This window comes from the organism of the source record quoted next, assembly GCF_019968955.1.
Source record: "MAG: Porospora cf. gigantea A chromosome Unknown PgA_NODE_511_length_16098_cov_371.15, whole genome shotgun sequence".
Taxonomy (NCBI): Eukaryota; Apicomplexa; class Conoidasida; order Eugregarinorida; family Porosporidae; genus Porospora; species Porospora cf. gigantea A.
Window position 1 is genome coordinate 1 of NW_027151740.1, and position 16,098 is coordinate 16,098.

At 53.9% G+C, this 16,098-nt stretch overlaps 10 protein-coding genes across 16 annotated transcripts; 6 read left to right on the forward strand and 4 right to left on the reverse strand.

The window, feature by feature from the left end:
* Positions 1 to 80: 80 nt before the first annotated feature.
* KVP18_004487 (uncharacterized protein) lies at positions 81 to 833 on the forward strand (the record flags this gene model as incomplete). 2 transcript variants are annotated; one of them, XM_067957141.1, is made up of 1 exon in its annotated part: positions 81 to 833. In XM_067957141.1, the coding sequence occupies one exon, from the start codon at positions 81 to 83 to the stop codon at positions 831 to 833; it is 753 nt and encodes a 250-aa protein (XP_067808020.1). The 2 variants fall into 2 exon arrangements, with proteins under 2 accessions (XP_067808020.1, XP_067808021.1); XM_067957142.1 differs by having other exon boundaries at positions 92 to 833.
* Positions 834 to 875: 42 nt separating this feature from the next.
* Positions 876 to 1,580, forward strand: KVP18_004486 (uncharacterized protein; the record flags this gene model as incomplete). The annotated part of the gene is made up of 1 exon (XM_067957140.1): positions 876 to 1,580. The coding sequence occupies one exon, from the start codon at positions 876 to 878 to the stop codon at positions 1,578 to 1,580; it is 705 nt and encodes a 234-aa protein (XP_067808019.1).
* A 32-nt stretch (positions 1,581 to 1,612) lies between these two features.
* On the reverse strand, positions 1,613 to 1,915 carry KVP18_004484 (uncharacterized protein; the record flags this gene model as incomplete). The annotated part of the gene is made up of 1 exon (XM_067957138.1): positions 1,613 to 1,915. The coding sequence occupies one exon, from the start codon at positions 1,913 to 1,915 to the stop codon at positions 1,613 to 1,615; it is 303 nt and encodes a 100-aa protein (XP_067808017.1).
* A 42-nt stretch (positions 1,916 to 1,957) lies between these two features.
* On the reverse strand, positions 1,958 to 3,545 carry KVP18_004490 (uncharacterized protein; the record flags this gene model as incomplete). 2 transcript variants are annotated; one of them, XM_067957146.1, is made up of 2 exons in its annotated part: positions 1,958 to 3,476; positions 3,505 to 3,545. In XM_067957146.1, 2 exons carry the CDS (start codon positions 3,543 to 3,545, stop codon positions 1,958 to 1,960), a joined length of 1,560 nt encoding a protein of 519 aa, XP_067808025.1. The 2 variants fall into 2 exon arrangements, with proteins under 2 accessions (XP_067808025.1, XP_067808026.1); XM_067957147.1 differs by lacking the exon at positions 3,505 to 3,545 and having other exon boundaries at positions 1,958 to 3,394.
* A 199-nt stretch (positions 3,546 to 3,744) lies between these two features.
* KVP18_004488 (uncharacterized protein) lies at positions 3,745 to 5,147 on the forward strand (the record flags this gene model as incomplete). Of its 2 annotated transcripts, XM_067957144.1 has the most annotated exons (3): positions 3,745 to 3,818; positions 3,956 to 4,104; positions 4,132 to 5,147. In XM_067957144.1, the coding sequence occupies 3 exons, from the start codon at positions 3,745 to 3,747 to the stop codon at positions 5,145 to 5,147; spliced, it is 1,239 nt and encodes a 412-aa protein (XP_067808023.1). The 2 variants fall into 2 exon arrangements, with proteins under 2 accessions (XP_067808023.1, XP_067808022.1); XM_067957143.1 differs by lacking the exon at positions 3,745 to 3,818 and adding an exon at positions 3,870 to 3,886 and having other exon boundaries at positions 3,974 to 5,147.
* Positions 5,148 to 5,307: 160 nt separating this feature from the next.
* KVP18_004491 (uncharacterized protein) lies at positions 5,308 to 5,562 on the reverse strand (the record flags this gene model as incomplete). The annotated part of the gene is made up of 1 exon (XM_067957148.1): positions 5,308 to 5,562. The coding sequence occupies one exon, from the start codon at positions 5,560 to 5,562 to the stop codon at positions 5,308 to 5,310; it is 255 nt and encodes an 84-aa protein (XP_067808027.1).
* A 576-nt stretch (positions 5,563 to 6,138) lies between these two features.
* KVP18_004489 (uncharacterized protein) lies at positions 6,139 to 6,609 on the forward strand (the record flags this gene model as incomplete). The annotated part of the gene is made up of 1 exon (XM_067957145.1): positions 6,139 to 6,609. One exon carries the CDS (start codon positions 6,139 to 6,141, stop codon positions 6,607 to 6,609), a length of 471 nt encoding a protein of 156 aa, XP_067808024.1.
* Positions 6,610 to 6,926: 317 nt separating this feature from the next.
* On the forward strand, positions 6,927 to 8,822 carry KVP18_004483 (uncharacterized protein; the record flags this gene model as incomplete). 4 transcript variants are annotated; one of them, XM_067957136.1, is made up of 5 exons in its annotated part: positions 6,927 to 7,000; positions 7,028 to 7,493; positions 7,521 to 7,850; positions 7,877 to 8,146; positions 8,175 to 8,822. In XM_067957136.1, the coding sequence occupies 5 exons, from the start codon at positions 6,927 to 6,929 to the stop codon at positions 8,820 to 8,822; spliced, it is 1,788 nt and encodes a 595-aa protein (XP_067808015.1).
* A 106-nt stretch (positions 8,823 to 8,928) lies between these two features.
* On the reverse strand, positions 8,929 to 13,397 carry KVP18_004492 (uncharacterized protein; the record flags this gene model as incomplete). Its single annotated transcript, XM_067957149.1, has 2 exons — positions 8,929 to 11,733; positions 11,763 to 13,397. 2 exons carry the CDS (start codon positions 13,395 to 13,397, stop codon positions 8,929 to 8,931), a joined length of 4,440 nt encoding a protein of 1,479 aa, XP_067808028.1.
* Positions 13,398 to 13,534: 137 nt separating this feature from the next.
* On the forward strand, positions 13,535 to 15,418 carry KVP18_004485 (uncharacterized protein; the record flags this gene model as incomplete). The annotated part of the gene is made up of 1 exon (XM_067957139.1): positions 13,535 to 15,418. The coding sequence occupies one exon, from the start codon at positions 13,535 to 13,537 to the stop codon at positions 15,416 to 15,418; it is 1,884 nt and encodes a 627-aa protein (XP_067808018.1).
* Between the last annotated feature and the right edge of the window lie 680 nt (positions 15,419 to 16,098).

The following is a 16,098-nucleotide window of genomic DNA, read 5'->3' on the forward strand; positions in this document are numbered from 1 at the left end:
GCAGACATTAGAATTAGTCAGTGATTCTAGGATTATGGAATTCTCGACATGAATCCACACGAATTGCTCATTTTCGGCCAATGGCACTTAGATGTGAGAGAACCAACGACATTGGGGTCTACGTGAACCTTACGAACTCCTACTGCGTTCTCTCAAGCGGAACGGCTCTTAATTTTTACTCCATGTTTGAAGCCGAGTTGTCGCAGCACATTCCTGTGATCCACACCTCCATTGGAGGTACAGGCCTTACTGGTCGATGCACAGTTGGAAACCGTAAGGGGTTGCTCGTCAGCAACATTACTACCGACCAAGAGCTCCTCCACATTCGGAACTCGCTTCCGGAGGACGTGCAGATCGCTCGTGTGGAAGAACGACTTTCGGCATTGGGCAATATAGTTGCGTGCAACGACTACGTTGCACTGGTGCATCCAGACATTGATCGAGAAACCGAAGAAATCATCATGGACACGCTGGGAGTGGAGGTCTTCAGACAGACCGTCGGCGGCCGGTCCTTGGTGGGCACTTACTGCAAGTTCACGAACCAAGGAGGCCTTGTCCCAGTGGACACGAAGCTTGATGAAATGCAGCAGCTGTCGTCTCTTTTGCAAGTACCTTTGGCTGCCGGTACGGTGAGCCGGGGTACCGACGCACTGGCAGCTGGATTGGTTGTGAACGACTGGTCTGGTTTCGTTGGCGTCGACTCGACCTCCACAGAGATCGCGGTCATAGACAAGATATTCAAGCTCACTCACTCGGGCTTGGACAATGTTGGTGCAGAGGCTCTATTGCAGGACCTGCAACTCAGGTCTACCCTAATAGACAACTATGTCTGACGTGCAACGTGACTTCATGATGAGAAACTCGTCATTACTCACATGCTGGACGACGAATCAATCTCTCTGCTTTCGACGCAGCCCGTAAGCCCAACGCGTCCCTGGAGCGTCCTTCGTGGTGTGGCTCCCACGCGGCGCAAAGTGATAGGGCCCACATATTTAGGAGTCATCGCAGGAGCAGCGGTGCTCGGATTCATAACGACAACTTCAGTGGCAGGGTACTTTGTAACGCGTGCTCCCGTAAACGTGGCCTACCACCCGATAAGCCTCCTCAACGCCATCGACGCTCTCAGAGACCCTTTTTTGTTTCAGTCTGTCGCATTGCTGACAATCAAGGCCGCCACAGCCCTTAGCTGGGGCGGCGTGGCGCTGGACATCCCCAAGCCGGACGGTGAATTTTGGCGCAGCCGGCTCAATAAGCTGCAGGCAGAAGCAGTCACCTCGTTGTTCATGCTTGTGCTGGGCCAGTGCGTAAGCTCCTTGGTTCTTGGACAGGAGCAAACGGGACTTCTGCAGTCCCTGTCGAAGGCTTGGTGTTGGATTCAAGGCTGTGTCTACCTGAGTGGCCTCTACTTATGCGGAGCGCGACGAGGGAAGAAAGTCCTATTCTCTTGGGATCCCACTCTGACTGTTAAGGAGAAGGTATTCGAATTCTCGCTTGACATGGCGGAGGTGATATACGCCGGAGCCACTAGCGGCCTCTGGGGCCTCCACTTTAGTTTGTTTGTACTTGCTGTTCGGACGTAAGTATGTTCAAAACATCACATGGTTGAATCCCATCAAACATGAGGTCTGTATGCATGATCCACCTTGGATACTGTACCACAGACACCACATCGGACGAAAACCACTCCGTAAGGGCTGAGATTCGTCGTGCAGCATACTGGACAGAGCATGCTGAGCACCTTGCCACCCACGTCGGACTCGGGCACTGCTCGATTCATGCAGCCGCAGCTGTAGCACTGCATGACGCCCCTACCCTCTCCCACCTGTACGTACTCCGTACCTGGGGTAAACTGCATTGCCACAGCGCATTTGTGACACTGCAGTGTTCCGCTGGTGTCTGGCCTGGCTTGGTTCATCTATTACCTGATCAGAGAACAGTCGAAATTCACGCACACGACTTATGGCTCGAAATCTCCGACCTCCATAAGAGGGCCGACCCGTGTTATGAGCTCCAGAAAAACCTGAGCGAAAACGCTGCGTTTCTGCTTGTCAGTCACGCCTAAGATGTTCACGTGATCAGCGTTGGGTATCAGGTGAAGGTGGGACTGCAGCAGGCTGTTGGGCGCTGTGGTCTCCTCTATTGTTGTGAAGAGCGCCTCGGCCATCCAAACGGGGCACGTCTTGTCTCTTTTCCCGTGCATGATGGCGATGGAGAGGTCGTCGTTGGACGTGTTGGCGGAAATCAGCCTCACGAATCGTCGCAATAGATCCAGGGTGTCCATCTGCATATGCCCAATGAGGCTTCCAATCATCGGGTTAAGCGCTGCGACGTTGACGGCACTGAAGGCCGCTTCAGACAACGAGGTGAAGGGGGCGCAAAGAAGCAGCGTCGCTACCCTAAGACTCAGGTGGTCCGCGGCGCACCTCAGTGAGCACTCGCAGACCGAGCCCGGGCCAAGCATATCGCGGTGCGTGCATGAGCAGCCACCGGACCGGGCTATGGAGAGGTCAGTCACCACTCGGTGCGCTAGAGCAGTCACCGTGGCCGCTCCGAGGGAATATCCAAAGAAGTGTAAACAGGCTCGTGAGCCTGGAAACTTATGGACCATACGAGCCAAACATTCGACCGTCGCCTTGTACGCGATGTCCACGCAGAGATCGAAGCTCATTGTCTCTACCAAGTCTCCCGATGACCCGTCTTGCACGATGGAATCTTGACCGTAGCCTGGGAGGTCCAGCATGAGCACCACGGCGTTGACGTTGCACTTCAGCCGCGCAGCCGGCCTTCCAAAGGGGCTTGAAGCGTTCTGGCCAGCCAACAAGGCGTGTACGAACATTCGGTTCACCAGGGGAAGCAGATCTAGGCTGGTCATGTCTTTACCGCCTGCTAAGATGACCACGTGCATAAGAGTATTCTCCTTAAACGTCATAAGCTGCGCGCTGCGTAGAGCCAGCACGAACCTCTCAGTCTCCACCACCCGCTTGAAGACGGTACGCTGCGTCCGTCCCCGAGTCATACCGTCCCGAACCCGGTCGCTCGCCTGTACCAGGAATCCCTCCTCGAGGGAGGTGTTCGGCATGACCTCGGCACGGACATGCATGTTCGCGGGGTAGGTGCGCCGGTTAAGCTCCCTAACATGACATGTTTCTGCAACGCTCCACTCAGTTTCAGCGGTGCACTCGCTGTCACCTTTAGCTCGTCGGAGGTGGGACCTCAGACGGAAGGGAGGCAGCATGTACCCTGCAGTCCTTCGTAGGGTGGATGGGGGAAAGTCGTCATCTGCGGGAGAGCAGCATCCAGCGACTCTTGGCATTTGCGATCTTTTAACCACGCAGTCACACAGAACGTCAATGGGCTCAAGGAAGTACCACCAGGCCTCGAAACTGTTGACCATCTCATCCAACCGAGTTCGTGCGGGGACATCCAGGCGGCGGAACGGCTTGCCACTGAGAATGAGTCGCGAGGGAAGGCTGTATCTGCGTGTGGGGATCGCGGAGCTCTCACTTGCGGTTGAGGATGGGACGGAGAGAAGGAGAGGTTGGCATAAGATATGCCACGTATCGAGGGTGCGGGAGTATTTACGGTTAAGGATGCAACTTATTCAGCGCACTTTTCTATCTGCGCCAAACGTACCGTGTTAACCCTCTGCTCAAATTTTGGCCCTGCACAGACGAGTGAGCATCATCGGCGTGTCGCTGTCGCATGAAACTAAAGCGGAAGAACTTCCGCAAACCAAGCCTCTGAATGCTGTCATTCATGTCTCAGGTGTGGCGCAGTCTGGTGCGTACCATCCATAAAGCCCGTAGTTTCCGTGGAAAGTGAACGCGCCCCTGCCGGCATAATCGGCGACTCAAGGCTTGATGTTATCGATGCTTGAATCAGAAAGGTCAGTGACATGCCGTTCCTTGTAGCTACTCTACTTGAGGTGGCTGGCACCTCCATGGTTATAACCTAGAATCGCATCGTTTTCCAGTTTCCCGAACATAGATTCGGTGTTAGACCGCTTGCATAACTTGCAGGAGAGTCTAAGGTCCAAGCAAGACCGCATCCAACGGCGTATAGTGGCGGTGACTGCCAATTTGGCTGAAGAACAGAAGATCCGAGGTGGGTTGCAAGAACTGCATAATCCAGTTCTTCGTGAAATCGAAAGCGAGCACAAGGTCCAGCAGCTCGAGAGGGCTCACGACGACCTTAGGGGCTTAGTCTGCGACCTGAACAGCGCAGTCTCGGCGGGGTTCGACGAAAACAAGAAGGACTGCGTGGTAATGGTGACCGAGGCCACTCAAGGCCTTGAGACCTCAGTAAATGAGCGGCTTTCGGCGTTGTCAGGCACACTTCGAGGCGATGTCAAACGCGTGACTGCCGAGGTGCACCGGCGTAATGAAGACGCATGCGACAAGTTGGAAAGGTGCCAGTTGCATTTCGCTGCCGAACAGCGGAAGCAGCTCGAGGAAGCTTTATTGGAAACGCAAGAGAATCTCGAAACGCGAGATGATGGGATCCGCCAAGCGATGCATAAGCTTCACCAGGACATAGCGAGGATGCAGGAGCTGCGAATGGAAGACGAACATCGCCTTAGTGACTGGCGTGCTGAGGTGCTCTCTAGGGTAGACGACCAATCGAAGATCATTGCGGCTCAGAGGGCTGCCGTGACTCAAGTCGCAGATACCCATGAGCGCCTCGAAAGGCGGCTGGCACAGACAGACATTCGAGTTGGTAAACAGCTCCAAATGTTGACGGAATCGGAGAAGCGGCTGCACAAGAAAGTTGGCTGCATGCAGACAAGCTCGGAGGTTCTGGAGTCCAAGATGGGCCACCTGCAGTCTGTCCACCACTCAAGCATCTCGCAAATAGCTTCTACATTGACTGGCATTGAGAAGGATTTGAGTACCAAGTCGTTCGAGAACCGATTCCTAGTGCGACGAGGCGGAGGATATTCCTATAGGTGTCTACTGGAGTCTGGCAGAAAGCCAATGGCAAGCGCACCCTCAATCCCAGAGCCCTCCCTGTCTTTTGCCAGCACTAAGAGCACTCGGAGTCCAGGAAACATGCTCAAACGACTGCAAAAGATTGGGCGATTCCCCACAGTTGACGATGAGGGACGCCTGGTCATGACGAATGCCGAGCAAATCGTTCGTATCGAATGAGGTCAGTACAGACTATCCAGACTTGTGGTGGTGGCTTCTCGGTGTATGAGCAGCTCGGCGAATTTATTACTTGTGGGCTCTTCTGACTCCTTTTCAGCTCCTTGGAGAAGAACTTTGAGAGATGAGATGAGCCCGATTGCAAGCGCTGTGTTTGATGATTTTATAACTTACTTGCCGGACATTCAAGGGAGCAGTGCAGGTTGATAACGACTTGAGGTGTCGCTGCTTGAGCCACTCGTCCAGTATCATAGTCGGTCTGGTTGTAAGAGTCGTCAGTTCCCACTAGAATGTACTCTTGAGGACCGAGATGTGGCATCTTCTCCGCAAGGAATAAACTCCCCAAGAAAGCTCGTGAAAGGGCCTGGTAAGCCTCCTCTGAGTCCACTTCACTGTCAGGATTGGACACGCGTAGCATCTCGCAGCCTTCCCAGTCACACACGGCGATGGCCCGGAAACCTTTGTGACTGATGTGCTCCGTCCAAACGCCTCACCAACGTACAACAGAGTTCAACGCTTCGAGAACGCTTACCATGCTTGAGTAAAATGTCGGCGATATGGCAGTATAATTGGCCAAAAGAGGTATTACAAAACCTATCAATGTCTGACATTCCCAAATGCTTCCAGAAAGGCACATAGATTTTGAGGTATTTTCTTTAAAGGGATGTGATTCAGTAGATTCGAATTTTCGGGCGTTGCGCCCTTCATCTATCCTATCCAACACTTTCATCGATACTTTAATTTACCGTAGATTTTTGACGGTAGTACAAACTTCTTTCAAATCGGGAGTAGAACTCCACAAGTGGTTGGATTGTTCGGCGGCATCTAAGAGGCAGAACCACGTGATTACGCGTCAGTGGCAGCGGACCCCACATTTCGCTTTGTCAGTCTGAAGAAAACCTCACATTTCCACCCAATGATGCAGCACACCATCCAACAGCCTGCAACCGGATCCTCCCCCCTCCATGGCTTGGTGAGTCAGCCCTTATCTGGAATGATGCCTGTCAGCACCTTCGCTCATTCTGCTGTTAATCCGCCCCTGCACTCGTATCAGGCCTTCGCGCCTACGACCACCACCTATCAAGGCGCTACAACACCCCCAGCACCCCAAGTACACGTGCCCACCACCAGCAAGGTCCACTCCACAGGTCAAGGAGTTTTTAACCCCCAGAAGTCGCCCCTGTCGTTCACGACCGTAACGTACCCAAAGTACACGGAGAATCAGGCGGAAGCGGCCCAGTACAAATCATACATTCAGAAGAAGCAGCATCGCGAGAGACCTGTGGAAAAGAGGCTACGTCAGCGAAAGGCTGGCTGCTGTCACAAGGTGAACTCGTGCTGCTGCGGCGCCTTCGACCGACTTGCCTGTGGCGGCTGTTTCAATTGTGACGGTTGCTGTGATAGGCCTACCATGGAGCCGTGCGTGAACTACGACACTCGAAAGTACCGGAAGGGATGTTGCTAGCCTTATGATACGAACTTATTGATACGACTTCGTAATGGAGCAGGCGACTGCAAGCCCGAAAAGTACTTTACATTCATGTTCACTCGCCCCACCACGACTAAAATCGATGAAAATCAAACTATTACTAATGAGCAGCGACGATCCGGTATTGAATATGCAATCTTTCAAGATGCTTCCGGTACGCAAGATGCAATCTTTGATGATTCCCGAAGCCCCAAGACCAAACACCCCGCCTCCTAAGACGGGGAATAAAGCACCAATAAGTAAACGTGTATCTTTAAGCTACGTCCCTTAAAAGTGTGTGACTGAACTATTTCATGGTCGATACTGTACGAGTCGCTCTTCGCGTCCGCCCGGCAGAAAGCCAGGTAGCGGAAATCGACGACCGCGAGTGAGATTCCAGAGGGGTCATCAGCAGAGTGTACCTCAACGGGAAGACATTTGCTTTTGATGTCGTGTTGGGTCCGCAGACGAGTCAGCAGGCGGTGTTTTCGGCTACAATTGAACAGGACATCTCTGCGGTGCTTCACGGGTATGCACTGACGGTGTTCGCATACGGTCAAACGGGATCAGGCAAGACGCACTCCCTGCTGGGCCCAGCTTTTGATACAGACAGCAGCCGAGATTTGGGAATCCTTCCTCGCTCGCTCGAGTGGATATTCTCCCAGATCGAGGAAGCGGAGGAACACCAGGAATTCGAAATCAAGGTGGCCATGTGCGAGGTTTTCTGCGAGAGAGTCAACGACCTCCTTGACATCTCAAAGAAAGACTTGAAGCTGCGAGAGAAATCTGGCCGAGTGGTCGCTGAGGGCCTCAGCCACCACTACATCGCCTCGCGTCGTGACGCCATTCGACTCTGCGTGAAAGGCAACCGCAACCGAAAGGTAGGTGTTGGGGATTGACAGCAGCAGACCGGCGAGACTGCAATGAATCTTCGATCTTCGAGGTCGCACGCCATCTTCTCCATCTGCTGTACCGTCCGCAACGAAGAGACTCTGCGGCATGGTGTGCTCCATATCGTTGACCTTGCGGGATCCGAAAATCTGAAGAGGTCTGACCTGCACTCAGCTGACCAGGTCACTGAGAGCAAGCACATCAACACCTCCTTATCAGCATTGGGCAACGTAATCAATGTGTTGGCGAGCGACAAGCATGGTCACGTACCCTACAGGGACTCTAAGCTTACTCGCATCTTGCAAAACTCCTTGAACGGGAAGTCTAAAATGTGGCTACTATGTACTGTAAGCGACTACCCGTTCGACAACAGATTTCTCCAGCTGCAGAGGACACTTCGGAGTCCCTTGGCACTCTCCGCTTTGGCATGCGCGCGAAACGCATTCGCACCCAACCAGTGGCCAACGTGGAGGTGACTCGGGCGGAGCTACTAACTCGAATAGACGACCTGGAGGCGGTTCTGGCCCGTAAAACAGTCCAGATAGCGCAGCTAGCAGAAGCCTTGAACCTGAAATCTGAGCCGTCCAGCCCCGCGGGTTGCCTGAGGTCCCCGTTAGAAGACGCCGAGCTTGTTATCAACAAGGTGAGTGGCGAGCGAGCCAGACAAGCAGCTGGAATGGACTGTGGAACGGCTGTCGCAGGAGCTGTTAGAAAAAGAGCGAGAGCTGTCAGTTGAGAAAGCCCGCCTGGTGGTCACCTCGGAGAGCTACGCCCAGCGACTAGAACTGCAGGCCGAAGGAATCAAAGAGAAGGACGCAGTCATTGCAAGTTTACAATTGGAGATCGAAGCCTTACGAAGGCCACCACTGATACTGGCACCCATGAGTTCCGCCACCCCCCCCTCCTCCGTAGCGGACGACGAGCGAACGGTCAGCGCTAGCATCGGCTCCCTAAAGTTTTCATCCGATGCCGAGAGCCCAGCCACCGGCAACATCGAAATGGTGGTGTTCCAAACCCCCCGGGAATATAGCTCGAGTCGTCCGGCTGTAGAGATGCACCAGACGCTACTGATGCAGAAAGACACGCGCATCCGATGCTTGGAGACTTCACTGCACGCGCTACACAAGAGATTTCAAGAAACGCTGAGAGAGAATCTCGAGCTGAAAATCCAACAAACTGGAGCCCGTCCAACCATCCGTAAAAGCTTCCTGTCTCGCCTGGTCAAGCCCATGAAGGGAGGCGTGAGGAGGGCCTCACCCACGTTTCCGTCGGTGTTCACATCTCATGTTGCGCGGGTCCAGGCAGTAGCAGATGAATGATGATAGGATGGACAGTTTTATTTAATGTCAGAGAATTGATTTATGCATGAACATTCGCACTTCTATTTAATGTCAGAGAATTTATTTGTATGCATGAACATTCGCACTAGACCATGAATGTTGACGTTGTGGTCCCGCATGTATTTCTTCCAGCGTTTCTTGCGCGTTCCACTCGATATGGATTTTCCCTGCCGGGGTAGAGGACACGGATACGGCTACTTCCAGGCCTGGCTGTACGTTCAACGGAAACGGTCATCCTAGAGTGCATCTTGTCCACATATTGATCCTGCAGAGTCTGGCACTGGTTGGGGGCTGTCATGTAGCGAAGATCAGTGTGGTGGACGCTGGTGCCGAACATGCGCAGGTACTCTTGAACACCCTTGATGTCGCGGATAGCAACCAGATGGTTGCGGATCTCAACTAATCGACTCTCAGATATCGCCAGCGCCTCCGCTTGCGCGTGCAGACGGATGAGATTCTCCGTCTGTTTGTGAGTAACGCGCCGCTTGGACATGGACTCGAAGTTGGAGACCACCTCTCTGTGTTTCTGCTCGAGGGCGTGAAACAGACCCTGGCATATGCAGTCCAGGCTTGTAAGCGTGTAGGCCACGTCCTCCTTAGTCATCCACGGGCGTGATTTCAAACCACAGAGCACACTGTGCGACTTCGTGGCAATGACGTCCATACAATCCACCAGATCAACAAGAGGGCGCCGGAGGCTCGTTGATTGACGGTTGTCGAAGACACCGATCATTTGTAGGTAGTGGATGATGTGGTCCATCATAGGCAGTGCACATAGCGTATTTTCGATGAGCTGGCCCGGGTTCTTTACATTCTTGGTCATGGCCATCACGCTGAACGCCAACCCATCCTGTAGGTGCTCCAATGCAGCGGCCAAAGGTCCTCGGAAACCCATATCTAGGAAGGGGATGCCGGGCTCCGAGGTGTTCCGACCTACGGCTGCTAGTCTGTTAGTCGAGAAGTTTTTGATGACGTCCGCCCATGCCTCGAGGCCGTGCAGAACTGCAATCTCCGGAGCGGCCTTACCGAAGGCGCCAGTGTAGACCATCAGAGTCACCAACGATCGATGCTCGTCGGGGGTGAGGTTGCCGTGAACATCGGGGCCCAAGTAGTAATCGAGGAGCAGGGGATCACCTTCCATTACACCTTGAAGATAGGCGTCCTTTTCGTCGGGCGCAGCGAAGACGCAGTTGCTCAGAGTGGCCCTACAAGGGTCATGCACAGTGATCATCATGGTGAGGTTGCTGCCTTCCTTCAGGAGGTTGAGCTCGTTTGCGCGGAAGACGGCCTTGGTCACGTGTTCAAACATTTCAGGATACACTACCACCCGGTCCAAGACAGTCAGCAGTACAAGGAACCCCCTGAACTCTTCATGGTCGGAGTTGCCGTCGTGGTCTCGGTACTTATAGGCATTAAGGATTAGACGGGCCACCTGCTTTTCAAAAGAGTTCAGGTGCTTGGCGACAATTTCCTTCAGGGCCTTCATCCATGGTTTGCGGACTTCCTTGAATGACGGCGTAGGAGGCATTCGCAGTACCACTGAACCCGGACACAGCTTCAGTTGGTTAACGAGCAAATTGCTAGCCATCGTGCGAAGTACTTCGCGGGAGAGATCAGCGAACGGTGTATCATTGTACTCTCTGGGTGCAGGAAGTTTCTCTGCAAAACAGCGGCTGGACAGGTTTGCGTCAAGATCATTGAGGTAGTCACTGTGTTGAGGCACGCGGCAAGCAAAGGTCGTTGGTTGTTTCCACCCAACGCACTTTCTGTCAGGGCCCAGGATCTCTTCCCACGTCAGCCCAAGCTGACGAATCGTACGGGCGGGGCGTACACGAGGACCTTTGCCGCGCTCGTTCAGCTTCGGACCGAACCACGAAGCCGCTGACGCAAGGGATACTCCAGGTGTCTTGGGTTCCGCTACAGGATTTGTGAAATGTTCTCGAGTCTTCCGTTGGCGCTCTTCCGTCTCCACACATCCTTTTGGCATAGTGACCAGACCTTTAGGGGTAGGGACCCACTCCAGATTGTGTGCAGCCAGTAACCCGTTGAGTGTAGCGTCCTTTCGAGCAGCGTCAATAAGGTTCCGACACTCCTGAAAGCTCTCAAAGCGCTCTGCAGCACGGTCAGTGGCGGTGGTAAGCGGAAGACGGCTGTACTGCCTGCGGACACTCCGTGTGCCTCCTGTTCGAGTTTGGAGGTTTTGTGTGTCGTCTGGCCGATTTCGTCGCGTCCGCTCCTCGTCTTGTGTCATCAAGTCCAAGCGAGAAACACCTCTTCCGCTTGTCTCGCTCAAGATAGACTCGCAGCTAGAAAAGCTCGAATGAGAAAGCTGCCGAGTCAATTCACGTGGCCTAAAACCCGCATCGGCAGGCCGGTTACGCACAACGACAGAGGGATACCCATGACCTTGCGTCAGGCCAACATCCCTTTCAGTTTTGCAGTCGTAAGGATCTGCGCCGAAAGACGCTGTAGGCATCATCAGATGTTCCAAACCTTGACCGTCGTCTCCGGAGAATGTCCCCTCAGACCTCACAGAATTCCCCGTCGATAGCGATTGCCGAGGCAACACAAAGGAATCTCGGGTTTCCACCACACGCCTTTCAGACTTGTCCACGGAGCGAAGCTGTTCAGCCTCTGCGTCCCGCGAGGCATCGCTGATTTGCGTCAAGGTTCTGGACGCCAAGGAAGAGTTCACCGGGGAACAATCGTCATCGCTGATTTGCGTCAAGTCAAACCCCATTCTGGACGCCAAGTAAGAGTTCACTGGGGGGCAATCGTCGAAACTCTGCCCCTCAGCGCGGATTAATTGCTCGTCGAACTCGGGAGTCGAGTCGACGTCTACCACATGATGACTCCCCATTGCACCTGCGCCGCTATACGCGGTGTAAATCTGAATGAAGGATGCGTCAGATATCTTACGTCAACCTCCTCGTCGACCACTGAGTTGTGGGCGGTATCCCCCGCCACAACGCGGGCCCAGCTCGGAGATGCCTCAGGCTGGTCTTGGCATGGCGGCGGTGCAATCTGGGAACTGCCACAGCCGGCAGCGTGAAGCCTCCTCCAGAGCTCCGACTCGGAGAGAGGGGACTCGGTATGCGAGTCAGAGGGCGAGCTGACATGCGAGTCAGAGGGCGAGCCGACATGCGAGTCAGAGGGTACTGGGTATGTGGTTTCGTAGTGAGAGCCAGAACTGGAACTGGACTGACGGAACTGGTCGTATATGGAGGTCTCCGTGTTGGAATGGGGAGGTTGTGTCAGATTGCCGTCTGGATCAAGATTCCCCATCGTGGTAGCCATCGTATCCATTAATTCGCCGCTATCCAGGTCTCTATCGACGTTTATCAATTCTTGGTCTCTCGTAATGGGGGAGGCCTTGGAGACGTCGGGGATCTGTCGAATGACCTCCACCTCGGACACTCGAGGCACAGATATGCGTGATGGAGCGAGATGAGGCGTTTCAGATTCCCAAACAGATTCTTCGATGTCGTTCAGGAGTCCAGGCGTCTGCGTTGCGACGTATTTAAGCTCGCAATGCTGCTCTGCTGCCCGATGGCCGATCAGGTGTTGGTCGCTGCGAGCTTGGAAGGCCAGAGGGCTGGCAGTCGCAATGTCAGACTGAAGTGCTTCGAGAACCTGTTGACTGCCGAGGCGCAACAAATGCTGCTCTGCTGCCCACTGGCTGACCAGGTGTTGGTCACTGGGAACTTCGAATGCCATAGGGCGGGCAGTCGCACTGTCAGACTTAAGTGCTTCGAGGACTCGTTGACTGCTAAGGGGCAACTGATTATTTTCCTCCGCATTGCACTCCGCCTCCAGTTCTTGGAACAGAACCAGAGAATCTGTAGTGGTCGCTGAGTTGTCACGCGAAGGGGGAATCGAGTCGGTCACAAAGGCAGCCTTCGCAATGTCAGTTCTACCAGCAGACACAGGAGAGGGCATCGAGTCGGCCGTGGAATCATCCCGCTCCGTCACAACGTCAAACGTAGACGGAGCAGCGGTCTTCATGGCGTTACCAGCAGACACAGGAGAGGGCATCGATTCGGCCGTGGAACTCACAACGTCAACCGTAGACGTCTTCATGGCGTCAGCTTTAGTTTTTTCGGATGCAGTTTTCTTGGGGTCCGATCTCCGGGGTAACTTAGAAGATTGGGCGCCCTTCGGAGTTCCTTTCCTCGAGTCTGAAGATTGGGCGCCCTTCAGAGTTCCTTTCCTCGAGTCAGAAGATTGGGCGCCCTTCTTCGAACTTGCCGGTACCCATCTTGGGATGGACGATGGGCGCGCTCCTGCCGCCTGTGTATGCGATGTTGGAGTGGCGGGCTTCGGCTTCTGTTCCTTCGCCGTGCTCGTCAGATCCTTTGTCTGGGTAGTGCGCAAGGAAATAGGCACTCTCGAAGACAGCTTCTTTTCGGCAGCGGAAGGATTTTCACCCGGTTTCGCACCAGTGACAAGCGCCTTCCTTGGAGACTTGGTGGAAACAGTGGGCAGCGAGCTCGACAGCAGAGCCAGCGTACCTATCAGAGATTCATTAGATTCGGTTATACGGATCACAACCATGTTAGATGCGAATATCTGCCATTTATGGGACCTGAGGTGTTTCGGTGACTAACCGAATGTTTTCACATCGCGTCATCTTTCTTGTCGCACCCCGCATTACTTTAAGCGTTTCAAGCTTAAAGTAATATTTCCTTAAAATGAAGCTAGTTGACAATGATGTGATTCATTCCGAGCCTCTGTGCTCTCGATTTCGACCATGCAACTCGTCTTACAGGACGCTGGCCGAAGCATTTGCTGCTACTGTACAGCGCCTTCCAGATCAACCGTTCGTCGGTAGCTACGAAAATGGGAAAGAACGTTGGATCACCTACTCCGAGGCAGACCGCCTGGCTTGGAATCTCGGATCCCAGCTGATCTGTAAGGGTCTACTGCGTCGAAAAGCCTACCCTGAGGAAACCCAACCCCTAGCAACCATCGGCATATACAGCAACAACTGTCCTGAGTGGTTTGTCGTGGAGCAGATGTGCTCAAAGTACGGCGCGACGCTCGTGCCCCTGTACGACACTCTAGGACGCGAGGCCACAGTTTTCATAATTGACCAGGCGCAGGTTGACACGCTGGTCGTCAGCAGCGCCTACATGCGGAGCGCAGTGGAGTTCACGTCGGCGTCCCAGTGTAAGAACTTAGTGGTTATCGGGAGCGCCACGCAGTCTGACCTCGTAGAGGCTGGAGAGTGTGGACTGACCGTGTACTTCATAGCTGATTTGTGGGCTGCTGCGGTAGACGTGGAGCCTTCAGAGGTGACAGCATCCACGATCTCTACGCTGTGCTACACCAGCGGGACCACAGGTCAACCCAAAGGTGTCAAAATCAGCCACCAGAACATGCTCGCCTGTATGGATGCAATGTTCGGCGTGCTAGCGTCCATTCCAGAGCACATCAAGGTCGACCCCTCCATGGTACACTTCAGCTACCTTCCATTGCCCCACGTGCTAGAGCACATTATCACTGGAGCAGTGTGGCTGGTGGGAGGACGGATCGTGTGCTTCAGCGGAGACAGGGCCCAGCTCCTAAAGGAGCTTTCTCAGGCGCGACCTGACTTCTTTGTGGCGGTGCCTCGAGTACTGTCTAAAATATCCAACGAGATCAGCAAAGCTGTAAACAGCCGAAACAGTCTCCTAAAGTACCTCATACAGCGCTGGATTCGGCAAAAGGAGGAAGCGCTGCACGAGGAGCCTTCTCCATCGCCTTCGCTGGTGGACTCGTTCCTCTACCGCAAGTTCCGAAGCTTTCTAGGAGGCAACGTGAAGTTCATTGTCGTGGGAGGAGCTCCGCTGGACTCTCAGATATGGTATAGGACGAAGGGTCTCTTCGGGGTGCCAGTCATGCAAGGCTATGGGATGACTGAAGTCTGTGGAGTGGCTTTCGTGCAGCACCCGGCAGCTGTGCGTTGCAATGTCGGCTTGGTGGTGCCCGGCTTGGAGTGTCGCCTGGAAAGCGTAGAGGAAATGGAGTACTGCGCCACCAATACTACAAAACCCACTGGAGAAGTCCAGATCAGAGGCCCAGCAGTGTTTGCTGGCTACCTAAGTAATCCGAAGGCTTCAGCGGAGATTGTTGACGCGGACGGATGGCTGCACACGGGTGACATTGGATGTCTGGAGGCCGATGAATGTCTCGAGATTGTCGACAGGCGTAAGGCGATTTTTAAGCTCTCCCAAGGTGAGTACGTGGCCCCCGAGAAGATCGAGAACGTCTACGCCAACGCCTCCTCAGTTGACCAAATATTCGTGTACGGGAGTCAAGTGGCTGATTATTTGGTGGGAGTCGTGGTCCTCGCCAAGTCCATCCGTGACGAGTACACCTCACAGTCTTCGCTTGAAACCCTTGTAGAGCGAGAGCTTCATGAAGAGGCTGACCGGGCGAACTTGAAGGGTTTCGAACGTGTTCGCAAGATTCACATTACCCGCGAGCCCTTCACTGTTGACAACTGCCTGCTGACGCCCACTGCTAAGCTTCGGCGGCATGCCGCCGAACAGAGATACCGCTCTGTAATCGACCGATTGTATGCCCAAGAATGATGTAAGAATTTGAATTCTACTTGTGTGTCTTGCTACGAGTAGTAGGCAGCGAGGAGGTGTACTACGAGTAGGCATTTAGGAACGTGGCCACGAAATCAAGCTCACTAGTAGGCATCAAGCTCACTAGTAGGCATTTAGCGACGAAGCCACAAAATGTAGCTCAGCCAGACGTCCAAAGGGGAGTGGGGGAGATGGGTTCTCTTTCAGCGTAGCTCTGAGAAGAATTGTTGTTCTCGTCATTAACCAGGGCCGCCAATCGAAGAGCTTCAACCACCAGCCGAGCGCCATGCTCCAGCTCTGCTGCTTCGTCGATAGCGCACTCTACCTCTAGTTGCAGGAATTCTTCCAGAGACCTGGCTTCTTCTTCCTCAGAAGCGCACTCTACCTCTAGTAGCAGGAATTCTTCCAGAGACCTGGCTTCATAGAGCTGCTCCAGAAGGAGGTCTGTGACACTGGATCGCAGAGCGGCGTCCAATGCAGGCTTCAAGGCAGAAGTGTCAGGATGTGGGGTTCTTGGGTGTTTGAATTTCTGAGATGTCAGAGTACGTGCAAACCCCGAAGTGTTCGGGGCTTCCGATCTCGTCACAGAATGCCAACCCTTCCGCAGTGGCGTCCTCCAGTCAGAAGATTGGGCGCCCTTCAGAGTTCCTTTCCTCGAGTCAGAAGATTGGGCGCCCTTC